This window comes from Notolabrus celidotus, chromosome 13, assembly GCF_009762535.1.
Source record: "Notolabrus celidotus isolate fNotCel1 chromosome 13, fNotCel1.pri, whole genome shotgun sequence".
Taxonomy (NCBI): domain Eukaryota; kingdom Metazoa; phylum Chordata; class Actinopteri; order Labriformes; family Labridae; genus Notolabrus; species Notolabrus celidotus.
The window spans coordinates 1,582,075-1,605,376 of record NC_048284.1 but is presented as its reverse complement, the minus strand read 5'-3'; the positions used below and the strand labels follow the sequence as shown (position 1 = coordinate 1,605,376).

Sequence of the window (23,302 nt, the reverse complement as noted above, 5' to 3'; positions counted from 1 at the left end):
TTAGATCCACTTTTTATTATGCTGGTTAAACTGATCTTTATGTCCTGATGGTAATCAATACATAATGTGTTCTTAAAAAAGCTGCTATCTACAGCCGGAGTAAACCTGGGAAAACACCAACCAATCCCTGCCATCAGGAGCCAAATGATGGAACCAATCAGATCCCGTCCAGCCGTTCTGCCCGCCTCCTGCAGAGCGTTCATTTCCTGTTTGTTTGTGTTTTTAACTTTCACTATGAGAATGTGTCGGTGTTTTCTTACCGCTGAGTGAGACATGAGTTGACTTTGTGCAAAACACAAACCATGTGCTGAGGACCGGTTAGGAATCAGTCACCATCATATGGTCATGAATCAGCGGCGCTCGTTCATGTGAGCGGGGGCGTCGTTTTGGAGGAGCACCGAGGGGAGGGGGGGAGGGGTTAGACGGAGTCCTGAGGAAATGCTACATTCAAATTCATGCTAGTTTTCTGAGACTAACAACCCTAGCTTTAAGCCTTGGGCTGGATCATCATCAATGTTTTAACTTTATTTATCTATCTCTTATATTAACCTGAACCTTATAACTTTGATTGATTTTAACTTTTGCTTTTACCCTTATTTTATTGGGTTTTTTTAAGGATCTTTTTTAATCACCATCTTCTTTCCTTTTTTTGAGTATTTGATTATTTTACACATTTATGTTATTTTCTGTCTGTCTTTTAATATGTGAAGCTCTACTGCCTGCTTGTATGTATGGAGGCCTAAAGTTGAGTCGCTGACTGTTTCCACCTTTTTCCAGTCGTTATGCTAAGCTAAGCTAAGCTAAGCTAAACATACCATAAGATAACTCCAGAAATGTCCAGAACAATCCTTTTAAATTTACTCAAAAAGTCATTATTACATTATCGATTTGGTAAGAGTTAGCTTGTTTTAGCTAAATTTCCACAAAATCATTGAAACTGAACCCTAAATGTTCCTGACAGGAATAAATACTTAACTAGATAAAACATCAGGGGATGAACATAGACTGGATAATAAATGGACGTAGTCTCCGTGGCGTCACCCACCTGTTCCTGAAGCGCTGTTTTGAAGCCAGGCGGCGGCGGCAGCCATATTGGAAATGCTGAACTCAACCTAACATTGTCTGAGTTAGTGTGAGGTAAAGAGGCGGGCCTTTAGCCTTTATACTAACAGCTACAGGGTGCCCGCATGTCAATCAAGTCAGGCACGCCCTTATTTGGGCAAAACTCGTAAGTTTAGTATCTTTCTGCTGTAAAGATCGTCTTGTTTGAATGGGTGTGTATGTGGTTTCCTGTGTTTCTTCAGCCAGCCTCTAGTGGACACTCCATGAACTGCAGTTTTCCACATGGGCTTCAGATTTTAAGACCAGAGGCTGCCACTGTGGGATGAATTGTAGTCCATTGAGGGGGAAAAGAACTACAAACACTTTTTTTCGTCATGGTAACTTTTTATTATAAAAGCCATATTCTTCACCATCGCTTACAGGCAAATGTTCAGAAATGGGATTATTCCGATATAAGCCGTTATTATTAGGAATAACATTTAATAAGATGAGGTATTTTCTTACTGGCTACACTATGGGCCAAATCAAGCTATCAAAAACAGCACTTTTTCCTCAACAAATGTTTATTAAATAATAATAATAATGTGTAAAGCAAAGATAGTAGGTAGTATCACAGTGAGGAATACTGTCCACTGACATTTTAAAATATCAATAACTCGTACTGTTCAATAAATGCAGATTGGAATACACGTAACATTCATATAGATATCAATCTATTTACAGTATGTACAGTCACAGACAAATTAACAGAAGTTATAGCCAATAATAGAAGCACAATACAGAGGCTTTGGCAAAAAATGAAGAGTGCATACATCTTTTTTTCTCTAAACGTGACATTTACACATGTAGTAAACATGATTATACACGGAGAGAGTACAAAAACGAGCAAGATTTATTTAAAAAATCCAGTGCAATGTCAGGTTTTTGTTGGTTTCTGTCCGTGGATGAATAGCAGCCTGTCGCCCTCTTGTCCTCCTCCGGTGAGTTTGTGGTTGTGGGAATAAAATGTCCTGAGTATGGCGGAAAACTCGCTCCGTGGTCCGCCGGCGGCTCCGGCTCCGTCTACATCCCTTCACTTCATCACAGCAAAACTCTGATTATTACAAATGAACACCTGAAGCACTGTGGCATGAATACACCGTATTTCAGAGCACAGCATCAACGCTGGGACATGTGAGTATAAAAACATTAAAGGGCTGCAGATGGAAGAACTTCTCAACACTGTTTGAATCTTTAAAAAGTGACTTCAGGAAGGAAATCAAATGGCACTCGTTGGATTATAAACCTTTGATATTTGAAAACTGCTGCGTCAGATCTGACATTAAGAGCTAAGTGATCGCTTAAAAAGTTGTGCCCTGCATCGATAAAAACATCACGTAAGCTGGAAAATCGGACTTACCATGAACAATGTGTAAACAAGTCAAATAAAAAGGTCGTTCACAGTAAATATGTAAACATACGGAGTGACAGATAAATGCTAAGAGGAAGGAAAGAGAGGAAGCTGAAGTTCCCTTAGGCTAAATTTGGTTTGTGGTTCTTTAGAGCTTGAACCCAGCTCGGACTTTTGGGACCCTGAGTCTTTTCCTCTAGCGCCACCAGCAGGTCAAGACACCTCCTCAACTCATAAATGCATTCCAAGCTAAATGCTATCATTAGCATGTTAAGAATTCTAGCTGTATGACTGTTAGCATTTTAAAAATGGCTTATTAGCATGTTAACAAGCTAATAAAAGATTCTAAACTAAAGGTGAACATTTGACCAGGCTAATTGTTAGCTTGTTTTTAAACTTTAATTAGCTTGTTAGCGTTTCAATGACACTAAACAAAGTTAGCGTGCTAACATGCTAATTATAACTAATTGAGTTAGCTGGTTCTCAAACTATTAATAGCATTTATAGTTGTCATTTTAAATGTTTATATCTCAAAAGTATGTGAATAAGAATGAAATGCTAACATGCTAACGAGAACTGACTAACCTAAATGTGTTGAAAAGCTAATTCTTAGTGTGTTAGCATGATTAAAGCATCACCTTTCCTTCTGTGGGTTAATAATGTGCTTGTGCATTTTCTGAGATGTGAACATGATCATGCTAACATGCTAATGTTAGCATTTGGCTCACAGTAGAGTCTGATATAAGCCAGGAACCAGAAGTCACAAATAAGTCTTCAGCCATCAGTCGTTTGTTTCATGCCACAGCAACCTGTTAAAGACGAGGCGGCCATCTTGGCCAGCCTTCGTTAATCAGAGTTTTCCGTGTTAATGACCCTGTTGTTCATGTAAACGTAGCCAGAGCACAGTGAGCGTTCACCAGCGGAGTGTGAAGTGTAAAAGTTTCTCCTGATGTGGAGCTGATTGAAACAGCCAGTTTAACCTGTTAGTCTTGTGGGCGGGCCCCGGCCCTGGGTCCTGAGTTGGCCCCTGTGGGCCGCTGACTTGAGTCTGTTAGTTGGCGGTGGAAACCAGCATGCCAACAGGGAGTGCAGGGCCTCTGGTTTGGCCCTTTGGCAGAGCCACTTTGTTGAGGTCTCGGGTTTCAGCGGGCCACGTCGACGCCCGCTTGGTGGTCATGTGCCGCCGGGCGTGTTTGGTCAGGTGGTCGCTGCGCATGAAACGGCGGTCGCACACGTTGCAGACAAACTTCTTCTCGCCGGTGTGCGTCCTGCGGTGGCGGGAAAGCTCGTCTGAGCGGGCGAACTTTTTGTCACAGCCCTCCCAGTGACAGCTGAACGGCTTTTCACCTGAAGAGGAGGAAGAGGAGCGGTTAGCATCAAAACAAAACCACATCACAACAGACCAGGTACAGGTCTTTGTCATGGTGGAGGACTCTTCAGGTTTCTCTTGGTCTCTCATTCGATTTGAAGAACAACACAAACTACAACCCTTAGTGTTTTTTGACAGAAAATTACATTTCAGATGATATTTGTGAACATTTATAATTTTAGCTGTACTTATCATGGTACATCCCATAATTCATTTCTTGATGCAGTTCTCCTGAGCGCCCCCAGGGGGTTGTATAACCACTATTTAAGTGTACCTGGTGTACAGTGCTGCTGAGCTGAGTTGTTAAGGTTCCTGAGGTTGTCCTACCTGTGTGTGTGCGCAGGTGAGCCTTCAGGTGGGAGCTCTTGAAGTAGGTTTTCTTGCAGCCGGGGAAGTTGCAGACGTAGTTTCGTCGGCGGGAAAAGTCGGCCTGCGAGGTGTTGCCGCTTGCTCCTGTCGGCATGTAAACCGGGGCGGGGGCCAGGGGGAGGAGTTTTGTGTTGCCCAGGGTCATGACAGTCTGTGCACCCTGCGTCCCCTGGGAGACGGACTGCTGGGGAACTACGAACATCACGGTCCCCTGTGGCATGGCGGAGCCCACCAGCAGGGGCTGAGCAAAGCTTGGGGGAGATTGGGGTAAGATGGGTTTGGGCCCCCCCTGAGTCTGGACCTGAACCGGAGCCTGGACGAAGGCAGAGATCATACCTGTCCGGCTGCTCACAGGGAACACCTGACAGAGGACGGGGGATGAGGAGACCGTGGGGGTCGAGGAGGAAGAGCAGGTGAGGGGCGGGAGGGAGGGGTGAGGAGGCGACACTGAAGGGGGCAGGGAGGGTGGGCTGACAGGAGAAGGGGGGGGTCGGTCTTTCTCCTGTGGAGCAGTCTGTGGAACTCCCAACGTGGAGATTTGCGTGGGCGGGGAGGAGCAGGGAGGAGGAAGAAGAGGAGGAGGAGGAGTGGTGAGGCGGTCGGCAGTGTGACGGATGACGCTGGTGGCCATCGCTCTGCCGGGTGGAGTCAAACAGGACGACTCTGTCTGAGGTGAAGTCTCTGAGGAGAAAGGGCAGGAGGAGGAAGAGGTGAGGGTGTCGCTGAGGAAGGCGGAGCCGGGGCGGGGTGGGAGTGGTCTGGAGGCGGGGCTTAGGGCAGTCGTGGTGGTGAGGACAGCAGTGGTGGAGGCCTCTGCGAAGCTTGGACTATGTGGAGGAGTCATACACTGTGGGAGGAAAACAGAACATTATTATCAAACTCAAAGTCAAAGAAAGTTTATTATCATAATAAAAATATTCTTATCTTTAACTTCACTAGATTTAATTCTGAGTCTCACCAGTGAAGACAGAGCGATCAAGTCTTTCGGAGTGTCGCCCCCCTCTGGGTGGAGATGGATGGAATCACAGGAGTCAGAGGTTGGGGTGAGTGGGCGGGGCTTGTGTGACCTTTGACCCCAGAAACTCATGCTAACAAGCGCCTCGGCAGCCTCCAGGTCATGGTATTCGATACACGGCTTCAGCTCCATGGTTGAGACCGGTGGCCTGTCCATATGGTCGACCTACAGGAGACAGGAAGTCAGGAGATTTTTAACACGAGGGTTCATCGTTCGGTCCTGTATTTTGTTCTATTTTTGTCAGTCAAACATCAAAATAAGCATCACATAATGAACAGAGTCAGTAAAAGAACAAACATCATTAAGGCACTTTTAATATTCTCGCAAAATGTGATCTACGGGCAAAGTTTCCGTAAATACGCCAAACTAAACCTGGTTTTATGTCGTCGAGTTCATGATCTTACTTTTAGACGGGCTAGGTTACAGGTTTTATTTGATTACCGAAGCGAGATCTGAAATATGTGATGGTTTCAAACTGTTAAATGTGATCCCCATTACTAACACTGTAAAAGGAAACACTATAGCTCATGAATACACATTGGAACTGAGTACAGTAAAAAAATCAAGTTGGGATCCCAAATGTGTTCTGCTGTTTCCTCAGGATTCTCTACTCCTGACATTAAAACATCATTTTCTTTAATATATTTATTGTCAAAAACCAAAAAACAGCATTGGAAAGTGTCCAAGGGATCCCAAATATGTCCACTAGGGTTTAATTTTACACGTGTAAATGGTTAAATGACATCAGCATGACTTCTTATTGTTGGAATCTCAAATAACTCCTCTCAAAAGTTGTTTACTGACAAGTCATCTAACTATATTACTTTATTCCTTCATGGGATCCCAAATGTGTCCCCTTTACTTGGAAATACGCTCTATGAGGTTGAGCTGCATGCCACTTTGTGCCCAGCAAACTTGTTTGATTTCTTGTTTGTCATTTCTTTAAATAAGCTGGGATCCCAAATGGCTTCTACTGTGTTTCATTTTGATTCTGTCCTCTCCATATCTTAGAATCTGCAGTTTATTCTATTTAAAAAGTGCTGCCTTTGGATGGGATCCAAATGAATCATGGGTAATGTCTCCATTTACGACCATAGGAGGGATCCCAAATGAGCACTTTAGAAAAAAGCGCTCTGTGAGGTTCTGGTTTCAGTTGTATTGTGCCCAGAAATCCAGCTTGACTCCTTTTTTTTTTAACTACTTTGAATCAGTTGGGATCCCAAATATGTTCTGTTATGTTCCTTGTTTTCTCTATTCTGTACTTCTAGCAATAAAGGAGGTCTATGTTCTTTAAATTCTGGCAAAGACAAGCTTTAATTGGCAGTGAATGACGTACATCTGTGCCTACTTCTAGTTGGGATCCCAAATGTGTTCTTTGAAAAGTTGATTATCGACAGAATAGCTTACTACAGTGGGATCCCAAATGTGTCCCCTTCTGTTCATAATACACTCTCTAGGGTTATGATTCATGTTGTTCTGTGCCTTAAAAATCAGTTAAACTCAGTTAGTAGGGATCCCAAATGCTTCTTCTGCTAAGCAGTTCACTGATGGGCCAGCATGCAATGTGATGAACTGTCTTGCAGTTAAAAATCAGTGTTATTTTGTTTGAATTGGGATCCCAAATGTGCTCAGAGGTATTATTTCAAGGTTCTATGTTTACAGCATATTATGCTGTTCTTTAAAGTATAATTTTATATCCAGAAAATGTGTTTTAATTGGTAGGAAATTACATAAATATGTGCCTTCTTCCAGATGGGATTCCAAATGTGTAACTAGAAACTTATTACTTTTACTGACAGTTATTTTAAATGCAATTTGGGATCCCACATCTACTCTGCTGAGATGCTTGAGATGCTTTGAATATTAAACGGGATGCAAAATTGTTCTTTAATTTCCCAAAGAGGTGGCCTCTGAACTGCAACATTGCATGATCTCCTTTTCAGCTAAGAGGAAGAACAAAAATATATCCCAAGGGAAATTAGCACAATTTTAATATAAACTGGGGATCCCAAATTTTCTGCAATTCCCTTTATAGTTCCAATTAAAAGTCCTCAAATGAAATGCCCTAAGTTTGATGTCAAAAACAAGTTGATAAACAAGAGTCCTCTTGTCCAAAATGCTTTAACACAAGTTGGGATCCCAAATGAGTCCTTCCTGGTTATTCAAATTAAAGTTGTCTAAAAATTGAAACATCATGTTTGAAAGTTTAAAGTTCTGCTGATGATCTGAAGAATAATTTAAAACAGGGAAACAACTATGAATATGTGTGGGGATCCCAAATGTTGATCCATATGGCTCAATGTTAGGTTATTTTTCTTTCTATAATAAAAATAAAGTCTGCATAAAGTTCTGTTGTGTAAAGAATATAAGATTTAACTTAATATTAGTGGGGAAGCAAAATGTTTAAGTCCTCAATCAGCAGTTTTTCCTTCTTCTATACGAACAAAAGCACACCCGTCTATGTAACTACTGGTGATGTCACCGTTTCCCCCCCCCGCCCTCTGTATAACAAACTGTTCGTCCATTTATGAAAATATACAAATAAATAAATAAGAATTAAAAAACGACAGCAGTGGGAAAAATGTCACCCCACATAAATGAGAAGGTGGGAGGTGACCGGGGGACAAAGGGTGCTGGGTTAAGTTGGCTGGCATCTGGCAAATGCTCAGCTGCACATACAGGAAGGGTGGAGGGAGGGCGAGCAAGGGGCGAGAGACCTAGATAAATAGATATAGAGAGAGAGCATGAGAAGGAGAGAGAGAGAGAGAGAGCGGGGCCCCACTGCAGCGGGTACACCCAGCCGACGGGGAACCTCCCCTGCACCCAGAATAGATGGCGGGAGGTGGCGTGCCAAATATTACACCCCCCGGAAAAAAATAGAAGAAAAAAAAAGAATGAAGCAAGCCCCGCCCCCTTCTCCTCCTCCCATATTAGCATGCACCGACTCGTCCAAGAAGAGAGAGAGACAGAAACAGGAAGTATAGTTGGACAAAACAAAGTCAATCTGTTGCAACAAACACACGCACGCACGCACGCTCTTGAACACACAAGTGCCGGCGCTGTGATTTCCCACGCATAAAATCACTCAAACACATCACAAAGCAACACATAATGAGATCACAGCAGCAGGAAACAATGCAGAGACATCTATCATCACTTACACTAACGTGACCCTGCCTCTGTTGTTTTAATGTTTTAATGTTTTATAGAGCACCTGTTCACTGACAACAAAACAACACCTTGATTACATCAACCCAGAGAGGGTGTATTGATTACACCTGACACCTCCTCTTGTTTTATTCTCATGATTTCTGTAGTTTTGTGTTGGTATGTGGTGTTGTCGTGTTGTTCCTCTGCTGTCTCTTTGTTGGGCTGAGCTGCTGTTTTTTAAGGTGCAGCTTTAGGACAAAATAGAGCCTCAATCGATCAATTGATGAAATAAAAATAATCAATTATGACTCTGATGTTCAAATTTTGATGCAGAAACTGAATGAGACATTTTGCAGACTATTTAAACAAAAAAACACATAAGGTATTTTTGTTTTTCAGCTATTTCTTCTAGCAATAAAGTGGATTTATTGGTGTTTTGATCTCATAATAATGTCAATAAAATAAGTGATTATAATGATTTAATCTGAATTAATGCAAATATAAAATTAGCATCAATTTTATGATTATGTTAAGCATTCATTCACAGGTGCTATATTTAATAATTAACTGATATATCTTTGTATAGGAGTGTTGAAGTGCCAGCTTGTGTTTTTTATGTGACATATATTTTGATTTTTCTGACATTTAATGCACCACATATTTATTGGTTGTCTTGTCACAACAAAACTAATCAATGCTTCACAGATAAGAGCATGCACTTCATTTAATATTACATCATTTTAACATTTTCTCCATGTTTGACTGAAGAGAAAACACATCTTAATGCTTCATTTGAATCTAAAGCATAATGACATTTATCAGACTTTATGAATGTCTATGGGACATTCATTAGCAGCAGTGTGATATTATAAAGCATTAACAGGCTGCACACCTCAATCATCACTGCCAGAAATCATCCAACAACAAAGACAGCAAACTGAAACCTCATTTTTAAGAGAAACTTGCAGAAAATCTGCAAAAAACTTTCATGAAAACAAGTCAGCTGAGGTCAGCCTGCAGCAGCCTGAGAGCATCTTTAAACTTTATGATACAGCGATGCGCTGCAGTGATGCAACTGTTGTGAACACACACACACACACACACACACACACACACTCTCACACACACACACACACACTCAGAGACAGTGGGTTCAGTATGACCTCAAATAAACCAGCAGACAGGGCCAAAATAATCCCAAAACAGAGGCTCACCTGAACGCCTCACGAGCTGACCTCAGAGCAGCGCGTGTTGTTATGAAGCTGCAGGTAAGCATCACTTATAAACACAGTAATAACAACTTTATAACACAAAGCAGCAGGGTGCATGGGAGGACTCACCTGACAGGACCGCTCCGGCGTGCAGCTGAGCCCGAGGAAGAGTGTGTGAGGAACAGTGTGTGTGAGGAAGAGCTCCAGCAGCAGCAGCAGCAGCTCCGGCAGCAGCAGAGTGTGAGCAGTCAGTAATCAGAGTCTCTGAGTCTCTGCCAGCAGCCAGCAGACTGCTTCAGCTGAGAGGAGACACCAAAAAAATAAAAAGAGACTGAAAAAAAAAAAAAAACAGAAACAAAATTGAGAGCAGTCTGGCGGGTGGTAACACGCAGCCAATCACAGCCATAGGTGTAGCGGAGCCGGGCCAATCAGAGGCGAGGCGGTGCGTGATCAGTACGTGGCCGCGCTCTGATTGGTCCGACGCGGGGTGCGTGGCTGAAGGGGGCGGGGCCGGGGAGTCAGCGGTGTCAGAGTAAACCCGCTGAACCCGGCAGCGCGCGCTCGATCTGGGGGAAAGGTTGGGAAGCAGACGGGACCGCGACACCCGCGGGCACGCGCGCCAGAGGCATGGAGGGAACAACTGCAGATTCAATATAATACACTCAATATTAAAATATAAGGAGAATTAAACACAGAGAATAACAAACAAAGATGTCTGCTCATGTGAGAGAGAGGGAAACACAGTCATGGGGGAGTCACCAAGTTACATTAATTTAAACTTTACAGGCTTCTGAAGAGATTAAAATAACCTCTAAATGTGCTGCAAAATTAATACAACTAAGACTATACAATTCAAAATAATTTTATTTAATTTATTTAATTTTAAACACAGAGAATAACTCACAAAGATGTCTGCTCATGTGAGAGAGAGGGAAACAGTCATTTGGAATTTTACACTAAGTGACATTAATTTAAACTTTACAGGCTTCTTAAGAGATTGAAATAACCTCTTAATTTGCTGCAAAATTAAAACAACTAATACAAAAAAATTCAAAATAATTTTATTTAAAATTAGATGTTTTTATATTTTAAATTTAAACACCTGATATGTCCCAAAAATAGAAACACAATTATATTTGTTGTTTTAATGTTCAGGTTATTCAAAGTTGGCTTTCTCACTGATCTTCCGGTTGTGTAAGAAGCTTGATTCTGATTGGTCAAAACCCCTTGACAGCGGTTATTAACATGAGCAACACCAGAGTCAAACTGATCACACGTCATGTCAAAACAATCCACTGAAAAGAGTTCAGTCACATTTAACAGGCAGATAAGAATCCATCACCATGGAATGCTTACAGATGTGGAATCACTTGGATTACTTTATAAAAAACTGTAAACATAAATCATTTTAAATCAATAAAATAATATTTGAATCAACGTTTTTGACAACGGGTTTGTATTTTAAGTTCAGAAACCACATTTTAATCATGTTGTCAACTATAAACATTAAAAATGAAGTGTATCAAGTTAATTCAGATTTTTTTTATCATGTTTTGTATTATTAAAATCTGTTAAATCAGAAGTTATCTCTATAAAAACACACATATTGAAACAAATATATGTATTATTATTTAAATTTGCATTTATTTATATGAGAACTGGAACAACAAGTCAATAAGTTGCTTCATAAGTGGTCATTTTTAAGATTTTTTTTTTATTTAAGTTTTTATTCAGAACAAAATTGAAACAAGTTTTGCAGCTAGTCAAAGTTACAAAGCATTTTTCATAAAGTAAAGAGAAACATCAAACAGGTTGTCTAAACATTCAAATAAAATGAGGTGGTCATCGTGGTGAGAGAAATTGACAGAAAATTCAAAGCTTGGGAATGTCATTGTGAATAAAAGTAGAATGCTGGGATAGGTAAACAAATAGGATTGTTGTCGTATATATTTATATACATGTATAAACCCCGCCTACATGAAATAACTTAAAATAAACCTGCACACGTACAAACCCACGGACACATTCAGGCAAACCGATAAACCAGAAAGAGTGTAAATAAGCTCAAAGTAAATATACTCTCACATAAACCTGTACCCAATGTTACAGATTTAAATCATCACACACTGAGAACAGATGAATTAAAGTCAGTGTCATCACTTGCAACACAGAACAACATTATTACCCCCCATAGTGAGATATATAACAGAAAGGGACACATGGGGGGGCGGGGTCTAGGTCTAGCTGCTTGCATGTGTTCCTGAATCATGAAAGCTTGTATTGACAACAATAATAATAATAATATTAATAATACCATTATGTGTATAGCACTTGTCAATACAAGTAACAAAGTGCTTCTCAAAAATAATAAAGACACAACAAAAGCAGAGATATAAAATGTTAAAGATTAAAATAAATTCACAAAATAAAAGCTTTATGATAAAAGTGTGTCTTGAGTAGTGAAATAAAATGAGGGACTGACTCTGCAGGTCTGATTTCCTCTGGCAGGCTGTTCCACAGTCGGGGGGGGGGGGCTTTGACAGGGGGGGGGGCTTTGACAATGAACTATGTATAATTTATTTTTAAGATTTTAAAAGATTTTTGAGCAAGAAAGAGACGAAAATAAACAGCGAACTGCTTCCAAAGTGTGAATAAAGATGGAGAATCTAGAATCTAATATAAATATAATGCATCATATGTATTTGTAAGAAGTTCTTTTAGGCTTATTCTTCTTTCCTGATCCATCCACCTGTAAGAACGCTGCACTATGTCACTAAATATAGAGCCTCATGTATAATAAAGATGTAAACAGGAGTGGAAGGGAGGAGTGTGTGAACTCCAGCTGATTATAAACAAGCATGTTGGTGCAGAGTTAGAAGAGAAGGAACAACAGAGACTTTTAGAGGATCTGATTTGAGTACATGTGCAGAAAAGTGTAAATATTGTTTGCTGTTTTTTAAAGGAAAAAGATGACTGTCTTTGTGATGATTAAAGGAGAATACAACATGTTACAGAGACCAAACAAAGTGACCCTGCTGCATGTTCCTACAGGGTGGACATGTGGGTCTGGCTGCTGCAGAGGAAAGTCCACAGGGTTCGTCCTCCCTTCACGTTCTGCTCCAACGATGAAGAGAGAGAAACAAAGACGGAAAATAAAGAGCGAAGAAGTGACGGACCAAACAAAGGCGGAAAGAAATCCTGCAGCTCTGAGGCCCTCAACATGTTTCATTATTGTCTTCTTCCTGTACCATTTTCCTCCATGCTCTCTTGTGAGTCCAACTACCTCCCCTCCTCCTCCTCCTCCTCCTCCCCCATCCTCCTCACCCCCTCCCCACCGGGCCGATGAACCCGGGGACTCCTATGCGTCGAGGTTGTAAACAGCCTCTCCAATAAAGAAGTCCAGGGCGGGGCTAGAAGGCAGCCAGAGCGCACCCCCCTGCCTCCCGCCTCCCCCTTCCTCCCCCATTCCCTCACACACTCGTGCACACGCCGGCCCAGCACCGGCTTCTTTGTTGTGGCTGCATGTTAACCCTTTTAGCTGCCGCAGGAGCCTGGAGGTCGAGCTACCATCATCATCATCATCAACAGACAGGGGGGGGAGGAAGGTGGAGGTGGAGGTGGAGGTGAGGGAGGGTGATACGTCATCTAGTCTGAGAAGGAGGCAGACAAAGAGCTGAGTGTGATGTGATGCTTCATCTATCAGTGTTTAACAGAAGCAGAGAAGTCTTCCGTCGGCCGGCCTCAGATCACCCGCTCGCCCTTAAAACACCTCTAAGCGGCGGCGGCGGCGGGCTGCTTCCGCGTGCAGCTCGTTCACAAACTACATAAACAGCTTCCTTATTCAAAGTGAGTTAGCTCAACATGCTGCTGCTGTAACTGTCTGCAGAGAGAGAGAGAGAGAGAGAGAGAGAGAGAGAGAGAGAGAGAGAGAGAGAGAGAGAGAGAGAGAGAGAGAGAGAGAGAGTAAACTCAGCACAGACACTCAGAGAGGAAAACTGGGACAAAAGCAGGATCTGGCAGCAGGCAGGGGTGACGTGAGTTCATTTTCATTTTCAAGTTCAGCGAGGTTGCGAAATAAAAAAAAAGGGAAAGAGGGAAAACACACAGGCGGTCCGTCCATGAAAAACGGTTTCCAGGCAGAAAACACTCCCAGACTTGTGCAGGGAGGAAATCAGAGGACCAAGCTCAGCCCAGGCAGCTGTTTGCAGCATGAAGTCAGAGCAAAGAACCTGCAACCAAACTCATGATCAGAGGAAGTGCAGTGCATTCTGGGAGGAAAGAAAGAAGGTGGAATTTTCCCATTTTGTGTTCATGTCTGTGCACAAAACATTCATCTCCCTTCAATTTAAAGAAAGTTGAACAACCTCCTTCATAGAATCCACCGTTCTAAAACATCCTCACTGAATCTGAAATGTGCAGCACAGAGAGCTGATGTTCAAAGAAACCCGACTCTCCTCTCTACTTGTTGCTGATGTTTTGAAAACAACAGTGATGTGTGTTGAGTCTTCAGTATCCGGACAAACAGCTCCAACAAACAACAGGTTGTCATCAGCGTACAGACGACTCCCAAATCATGACCGGACCTCTGAACCATAAACATCTGATTTCCCCTTTGATTCAAACAAACAGTCATCTCTGAATCCATCAACTTATCATCCAACAATGATGCATGCCTCCAAGAACAATGGCCGACTCCTCTGTATGTTGGTGTTTCCAGCAAACAACTTCTGACCAAGACTTCCTTTTTCTGTGTGCTGAGTTGTTTAGAGCAAAGAACACAACCTGAGAAGAGGCCGTGTTTTCATATGTCTGCAAAATAAACAGTCACTACTTTGTTCATTACATCCCCCAGGGTAACACTGTTCTTCTGTTTGTGGTAAGTCTCAGTTTCACAGTAAATAAGCTACTGAGAGAGAAACAGTCTGTATGGAGAGGAACAGCAGGTGTTCTAGAATCCTGACATCAAAGACAGAATTCCAGAATTCTGTCTTTGATGATGTCAGAATTCTGTCTGTGATGATGTCAGAATTCTGTCTTTGATGATGTCAGAATTCTGAGAACAAATGGAACATTCCGTGAAGAAGGTCAGAGCTAAAAGAACATCAGTGTCTCTAATCCTCTTTCATAGACCTCCATTCAACAAACAAACATTGTAGACATAGTTTTCTTCTCCTCTTGAGGACAGACCTGACAAAGCTTGACTTTGGACTTTGGAGTAATCTGCATCATGATGTTGTTATTTCAGCAAACTGAAGACCCGTTAATTAAAGAACATCACAAGAACATCAGTTCCTGTTTCAGGTTCATACCGCTGAAGGAAGCCAGAGAGAAGCCTCTGTGGAACTGTTTACAGTGAAACTGAGACTCAACCATCCAGATATGTTGGCAAAGGAGCGCCTGTTCATATGTTTGTGTTGAGTCTCAGCTTCACTGTAAACAGTTCCACAGAGGCTTCCCTCTGACGTCCTTCAGCGGTATGAACCTGAAACAGGAACTGATGTTCTTGTGATGTCCAAAAAAAAAAAGTCCAGCTTTGTCAGGTCTGTCCTCGAGAGGAGAAGAAAACTACATCTACAATGTTCGTTTGTTGAATGGAGGTCTATGAAAGACGATTAGAGACACTGATGTTTTTTTTAGGTCTGACCTTCTTCACAGAATGTTCCATTTGTTCTCAGAATTCTGACATCATCAAAGACAGAACTCTGACATCATCAAAGACAGAATTCTGACATCATCAAAGACAGAACTCTGACATCATCAAAGACAGAACTCTGACATCATCAAAGACAGAATTCTGACATCATCAAAGACAGAACTCTGACATCATCAAAGACAGAATTCTGGAACTCTGTCTTTGATGATGTCAGAATTCTAGAACACCTGCTGTTGCTCTCCATACAGACTGTTTCTCCTGCTGACACCTGATTGGTGGATACTACTCAGACTACAGACAGAGACCAGAACCCTCCTCAGACTAGAATCCAGACCCTGAGATCCAGATTCAACATGTCTCTGAATCAGAATCTGTAATTACAGGTTAGTTGTAGCTGAAAGTAAAAAGCTTTGTCAGGTCTGTCCTCAAGAGGAGAAGAAAACTACGTCTACAATGTTTGTTTGTTGAATGGAGGTGGGATCCATCATTTCTGATGCTGCGTTCAGGGAAGTCAGGAAATCTAAACGCTGATTGTCTTTAGTGACACAGCATCAAGCAGGTTTGTGTCTCAGTGTAAATGTTTGATCTAGAACAGATTGTTAGCTGCTCTTCATGCAGAGATCTGTTTATAGAGAGATAGAAATCATCACAGGGATCTCACTACGCTGGATTGTGTTCCTCCTGCTTTTGCTCTCCATACAGACTGTTGATTGGTCGATAATACTCAGACTACAGCAACATGTTTATGTTACTCTTGGGCTTAGATCGGTCTGTAAGAGTCTTTTAAGCCATCCTTTACCACTTCTCCTGTCAAAGACTTAAAACCTGGTGTAAGGATAAAACTGAACTTAGCTGTAATTTTTCTATGTATGTGTTTTTAGTATTTTCTGTTAGTGTGGGTCCTGAAAATATTTAGAAGTGTAAACATGTGTTGTTTGTTCTGCTGCTCATCTCCAGCCCCTCAGGATAATGGCATCAGTGAAATCACCACACAGAGTAAAGATCCCTGAGAGGCAGAAGTAATCCTCTGCTCTGCTGTGTGGGTGAATTTGCGAGGTTGTGACCCTGCACATAACTGTGAGGTCAAAGGTCGTTCCTTCTTCAAGACTTCCAAGAATCAGACCTCCAAGAACTACCCCTGCCCCCTCCGGGCACAAACTCACACTCACACTGCTCACGTTCACGTTCGGCGGTGACAGTTCAGCTGCTACAGGTCTCTGAAATCATCAGTTAAAGGATCATACCGCTACTTCTCTGTTTCACTGATCCACTCTACAAATAAAGACGTTATTAAGGGACAAAAAAGCTCTGCTGAAGAAAGAGATCATCAGCCTTTTTTAAAGTGTGTGTGTCAGTTTACTCACATGTTGAGGTTAGCTTCACACTGAAGTTAATGGCTAACTCAGCCTTTTTTGGATGTGACTGTAAACGCTGACATGAGTTCTCAGAGAGCTCTGTCATCAAGTTTAGACCTAAGGATAAATGACCGGGATTGGTCCTAAAGTTTAACTCCTGAGTTTAATCCCAGAGCTAAGTCCTTGAGATAGGTCTCTAAGTTTGGTCCTCAATGTAGTCCCAAAGGTGGGTACCAAAGAGATTTGTCTCACAGGTAAGTCCCTAAGCTTTGCCCTGTGGTTAGTCCCTAAGTTCAGTCTTAGAATAAGTCTCCTGGTTTAGTTTCTGAGTTAAGACTGCCAGTTTAGTCCCCTAAGCAGGTCCCTGAGTTTACCTCCCAAGTAAAGTTGGCTTGTCCCACAGTTTAGTCCCAGGGTTAATCCCTAAAGTTGAGGACAGAGTCCAGTCCCAGGGTGTAGTCACTTGCGACCAAATTCCACCGGATCAGTGTCCGGTCCATCCCTGATCCGTCATGGTGCCGAATCTGATAGGTTTGTATTCTAGTCAATGTGTTAACTTCCACTGGATCCGCTCCATTCTATACACAAGACTTCTATTTTTGCCGAAAGTCTCTGGGGGAAGTCCTGTGTTAAGACCCTTTTCCACCATGACAGTTCCAGCCAGTGCCTAATCTTGAACCAGTTCTTTGTGTTTAGACCACCAAAGGACTGGCCCCTCAGCAAGAAAAACTGGTTCCAGAGTAGCACCAACTCCTTGTTGGGCTAGAAGAAAGTACTGCTTACGTCAGGGGGTGTAGCCAAATTTACACCACCCAAAACTTTGTTGTGGCTACAGAAAGATGAGATGAGACCCAGAGTCTAGTGCCAAAGTTTGGTTAACCAGATTAGTACCCTTGGGACTTGGTCCTAAGAAATTAGGTCATCTTGTTCCCCATTTTTAAGTTCAGTCTCTGAGATTAGTCCTTAGTCCCTTCAAGGCACACCCACACCAGGAAGTCCTTACTGTGCCCAACCTTATTTCGCCCCCAAAGTCTGGTTCGTGGACACGACTTATAATAATGCAACCACTCTTATTGCCACGAAATTCAACTTCTGTCAAAGAAAGAGGGTGAAGGAAGTGACTCCTGCAGAAGGAGGAGAGTTAACGATCACCGGAGTGTAATATGTGCGAGTTAATCCACAGCATGCACGTCATCAATCAGCATCCCACAAGGTGACGAGGATGAAGTCTGGAGAATTTAACACAAATGAAACGATCAGACGGGTCCATCGCTCGACATGTCTGCAACCACTGCTGAGTCATTATATTAACAGGGCTCTGCTTTGTCGAAGGCCTAATCGTGCTCAGGGCTAGTTGGGTCTGGAGCAATGTGAGGGCAGACCAGGGAGGGACTGGGGAGGGGGGACAGTTGAGCTTCTGCACAGTTTGGAGCAGCTAGGTTGAGTGTGTGGGCGCCTTTAGTCTGGTCCTCAATTTAAGTCCAAAAGTTTGGTACCTAATTTTTTTTCCAAGGACTTCTTCCCAAAGTTAAGTTGAGTTCATCCAGTGACTCCACATTTAGTGATCAAGTGTAGTTCAGAAGTTAAAGTAATGTTTGACTTTTCTTTGTTCAGTCCCAGAGTTTAGTCCCGGAGCAGGTCTGGTTTTTAATCCCTAATCCCAGTCTCCTGAAATGTCTCGCTCAAGCCTTGAAGAGCGTGATCGGGGCAGCAGATGTGACTCTTCAGAGCAAACAGCAACGACCTCAACGACCACCGACACACCCACACGGGGTATGTATGTAGAGGGGGACAGAGGGGGGGGGGGGGGCGTCCAGGGTGGGTGGGGTCACTTGAATGTAGGTCACACTCCGTCTGCTGTCCAGGAAGAGGAAGGCGGAGCGGGGAGCGTGCAGTCAGAGCAACTTTTTTCCTTTTTTCTCTCTTAACTTACAGTTACACTCTGTCCTGTTCTCCACTCTCTGTCCACTTCAACAAGACTCTGAAGGATTGAGCTCCTTTACTGCTTCAGCTTATTCTGACATTACGTCCTCATTTTGACATTTTTATCATCTTACTGTGTTTCTACATATCTACAATAATATTATATAAACATTACAGTCTTGCATGCCAATTTTGAAAGCATAATTTTTCTTATGTTTGGACTCAATATCCTGAAATAATAATAATTCCAATATGAAAATTTACAGTTTTACCCTCCCCAAAAAACTCAGGACAACTTCTGATTTTTAAAAAGTTTTGATTATAGTCTGCTTTTGCTTTTTTGTCAGGTTTATTCCAAAGTTAGATTTAAAAAAAACCTTTAAATTAAAGACATTTTTTTTATGTTCAACCTATTCATGATAACAACCTGAGATTTAAACATAGTATTGAGTCATTTAGTGATATTTACAGTAAAATGACAGCTGTGAAACTAATATTAATTCAATCTATATCAAGGCAAATTTATTTCTGAAAAGAAATATGTCCTTAAGAAAAAATATAAAACAAAAGAAAAGGAAAATTAAAACAAAACTGAAAGTGTAAGATCAAAAAAATGAATGAAAGAAAAAAGGCATCAGGCAAAATAAAGAAATAAGAAATGAATATTTAAAGATGTTGGACCTACCAGTGTGGCAGAGCTCTGAAGTCCTCATCCCGACGGGCACAGACTCACCTCCTCGTCTCGCCTCGATGGAGACTGGTTCTGTAAAACCATCCACCCCAGAAAGTCTCAGCTTAGATTTAAGCTCACAGTTTGCTTTAGGGTTACAGATCTGAACCCCAGATTCAAACACAGCCAGTGTTTCTGTTTTCTGAGGTTAAACTATCACAAGATAGAAAAGTAAAGTATTTATGTGAGGAATGAACACTTGTAGTTTTAAAGAAAAGTCTCAGTGTGAGAACAGTTTTAAAACCAATTAATCTCCAACAATATGCAAACTTTATGTCTTTTCATGTCTTTATTCAATCATTTACTTTTATTTCTTAAAATTGCCTTTCATGCCTCCTTTGTTTTGTTAGTTTCTGTTCTCTTCTTTAAATAGATTAAATAAATATATATAATATGTTTTAAAAAGTTCCCCACTCTCATTTTTTGCCTCACAGTCACATATTCTTTCTTAAAACCTCACATAATATCTATAAAAAGTCCTCCCTGTACTTATTTAACATTGACCTCGTGTTTTTAAGCCGACCTTGTAGAAAGGATTTATTTGTGGGTTTTTTTGTTCTTTTTTTTTACGCTGAGGCAGCATTAAAGCAACATCAACAAACACTTCCTGTATCGCTCTGCTCTCATTTCCTGTCCACAGCTAATGTGTCATCAAAAAATCCTTTTCCACAACTGCGTCCAAAACCACAGATACACACACTCAAACACACAAATGAGGCAAATGTTCCACTCTGCAGAGATAAATGCATCCAACATGTGAAAGAGGATTAAAGTTGGGTTCAGGTTGTTTTGTCTGAGCACAACAATCTCCTAGACATTTCATATTTGCATTTCTGTTTCAGGAAATGTTGTTTTCATGAATGTTAAAAGGACTTTTGGGTTTGTGTGGGAGGACAGAAATTAAAGCTCCAGTGAGGAATTTTTCTGATGGTTTTGAAACAGACTGAAATTAAAACTGTAACCTCTTCATGAGCTGAAAAAGCAAAACGGACCATCATCAGCATAAAACACTTTTCCTATAATGCCGCTTTTAATGTCTGAAACTGCTGCTGCAGGGTAGGTGTCAAACAAAAGTGATAAACTACACATTACCAAAACATTAGTTTACATGTTTAACAACTAAAACTCTCAATATGTGGTATATATTTGACTGTTAAAATACAGCATGTGTACGTTTTCAGAAAGAAAACCCAACTCGCACGAGTACAGGACAAATCAGCAAACAGATGAGAGTACCAGTTTGTCCACAGGGGGCGCCAAAGTCAACACAAAGCAAAAGTTCCTCACAGGAGCTTTAAAAAATAATAATTAACTCCACATATCTGTAAAGGCAGTTTGATTATTAATGAAGCTAACTGCATATAAATGTTTGAATATATCTGTGCACACATTTAAAAAAAGAGGATGAATTAAAGAGTCGTATGTATGTATCTCAAAATCTAGCCAAGAGATAAGAGGTACCACTTTGTGACCGCCGTGTTTTCATTCTGTTTCTGTATAAAAACACCTCAGCTCTTTTTTTTCCTTTGTGGCTTGAAAACATCGTTTGACCCGACCGAGGGCACTCGCAGGGATTAATGACCACTTCCTGTCAGACACAAACAGGAAACACCCTTTTGTGCTGAGTCTGAGTGTTTATTACTTTATAACAGGTTCCTTTAAACTGAAACTATGAGACACACCCAGCTCTCTATTGTGAAAGATTTAACATTCCACCTGTAACCCAAACACTTCAAATTAGATTAATTCAATTTCAGCAATTTCATGAAAAACAGACATGACTCTGTAGTGGAAGTCACTGCATTAAAAACAGACATGACTCTGTAGTGGAAGTCACTGTATTAAAAACAGACATGACTCTGTAGTGGAAGTCACTGCATTAAACACAGACATGACTCTGTAGTGGAAGTCACTGTATTAAAAACAGACATGACTGCAGTGGAAGTCACTGCATTAAACACAGACATGACTCTGTAGTGGAAGTCACTGCATTAAAAACAGACGTGACTCTGTAGTGGAAGTCACTGCATTAAAACAGACATGACTCTGTAGTGGAAGTCACTGCATTAAAAACAGACATGACTCTGTAGTGGAAGTCACTGCATTAAAAACAGACATGACTCTGTAGTGGAAGTCACTGCATTAAAACAGACATGACTCTGTAGTGGAAGTCACTGCATTAAACACAGACATGACTCTGTAGTGGAAGTCACTGCATTAAAAACAGACATGACTCTGTAGTGGAAGTCACTGCATTAAAACAGACATGACTCTGTAGTGGAAGTCACTGCATTAAACACAGACATGACTCTGTAGTGGAAGTCACTGCATTAAAAACAGACATGACTCTGTAGTGGAAGTCACTGCATTAAAAACAGACATGACTCTGTAGTGGAAGTCACTGCATTAAAACAGACATGACTCTGTAGTGGAAGTCACTGCATTAAAAACAGACATGACTCTGTAGTGGAAGTCACTGCATTATAAACAGACATGACTCTGCAGTGGAAGTCACTGTATTAAAAACAGACTTGACTCTGCAGTGGAAGTCACTGCATTAAAAACAGACATGACTCTGCAGTGGAAGTCACTGCATTAAACACAGACATGACTCTGTTGTGGAAGTCACTGCATTAAAAACAGACATGACTCTGTAGTGGAAGTCACTGTATTAAAAACAGACTTGACTCTGTAGTGGAAGTCACTGCATTAAACACAGACATGACTGCAGTGGAAGTCACTGCATTATAAACAGACATGACTCTGTAGTGGAAGTCACTGCATTAAAAACAGACATGACTCTGCAGTGGAAGTCACTGCATTAAAAACAGACATGACTCTGTAGTGGAAGTCACTGTATTAAAAACAGACTTGACTCTGTTGTGGAAGTCACTGTATTAAAAACAGACATGACTCTGTAGTGGAAGTCACTGTATTAAAAACAGACATGACTCTGTAGTGGAAGTCACTGCATTAACACAGACTTGACTCTGTTGTGGAAGTCACTGCATTAAAAACAGACACTTTAAAGTCCAGAACCTGGTCTCCTGGGTTCACTAACGTTAACAGAGTGTTGTTAAAGAAGAGATGATGCAACACACGGTCCTTTCAAACATGTTACTGCATCAAATTTAAGGGGACATATATTTTTAATTAAACAATGTATATATATTTTTTCTACTTGAAATGCAATAAAGGATCAAAATGTCCAAAATCTATATCATGTATCTGAGTTGAAACATGTGCCAGAGGTCTTTGGAGGTGTGCTTTTCTTCTTTGTACAGAGCCATGCTAACACTTCCCCTCTGCTTCCATTCTTTATGCTAAGCTAGGCTAACGGCAGAGGGTGGAGAGCGTCATGTTTCTGAACCCAGTGACCCAGTCCTGCAGCAGACATGTGAGGGAGGAGGAAGAGGAGGAGGGGGCGGGGCTCAGCAGCACGTGTGGACTTGTTTACATTCAGACACACACACACACACACCATACACACACTTCACACACACAGGCTGCTGGGTAGGCAGTTGTGGGGTAAAATGTCGTCACAGGTTAAATAAAGCAGGTTAACATTTTCAGGTTTTTGTCATCTCAGAGTTAAAAACACAAACTGGATCAACTGAGTGAAAATTCAGGGTTTCATTTCATTTAAAGTTTCCGTTAAAACGAAGCTTCAGCTTGGAAGCATCTATCTAAAACTCTCTATATATACTCTAATATTAAGTTTATATAATGTTAAAAACACACATTTAATCGATTATTGTTTAAATTTAACATCTAATTTTTCATCTTAATTTTGAGTCTTTATTTATAAACCTTTTCTTTGTTTTATCACTTCAGTCTGACTTTCTGTTAAAACATTACAACACTGTTATTGCTTTAATTTCTGTTCAGTCTCTTTTGATTGGTATTTAACAATTGTGTGTTACTTTCTTGTAGTTAAGATGATCAATAAAAAATACAGTTTAACTGATATTTTGAGTCATTTTTGATGACTCAGCAGAAATATTTATTCAGATATAAAAAAAACTAAAATGTTAAAAGAATTATCACACCTTATTTAATCCTTCTTTTCAACTTT

The 23,302-nt window shown here is 41.1% G+C and overlaps 1 protein-coding gene across 2 annotated transcripts; it reads right to left on the bottom strand.

The window, feature by feature from the left end:
- Positions 1 to 1,425: 1,425 nt before the first annotated feature.
- klf11a (Kruppel-like factor 11a) lies at positions 1,426 to 19,263 on the bottom strand. 2 transcript variants are annotated; one of them, XM_034699142.1, is made up of 5 exons: positions 19,183 to 19,263; positions 9,696 to 9,897; positions 5,149 to 5,370; positions 4,149 to 5,037; positions 1,426 to 3,799 (listed from the first exon to the last, which is right to left on the bottom strand). In XM_034699142.1, the coding sequence occupies exons 3-5, from the start codon at positions 5,359 to 5,361 to the stop codon at positions 3,504 to 3,506; spliced, it is 1,398 nt and encodes a 465-aa protein (XP_034555033.1). In that variant the 5' UTR covers positions 5,362 to 5,370; positions 9,696 to 9,897; positions 19,183 to 19,263; the 3' UTR covers positions 1,426 to 3,503. The 2 variants fall into 2 exon arrangements, with proteins under 2 accessions (XP_034555033.1, XP_034555034.1); XM_034699143.1 differs by having other exon boundaries at positions 9,696 to 9,865.
- Between the last annotated feature and the right edge of the window lie 4,039 nt (positions 19,264 to 23,302).

Coding starts and splice junctions, on each gene's coding strand:
- klf11a (XM_034699142.1), bottom strand. CDS start 5,361: ATGGACAGGCCACCGGTCTCAACCATGGAGCTGAAGCCGTGTATCGAA. Junction 5,038..5,148: donor TGATCGCTCTGTCTTCACTG/GTGAGACTCAGA, acceptor TTCCTCCCACAG/TGTATGACTCCTCCACATAG. Junction 3,800..4,148: donor TCACCTGCGCACACACACAG/GTAGGACAACCT, acceptor CCTCCTCTTCAG/GTGAAAAGCCGTTCAGCTGT.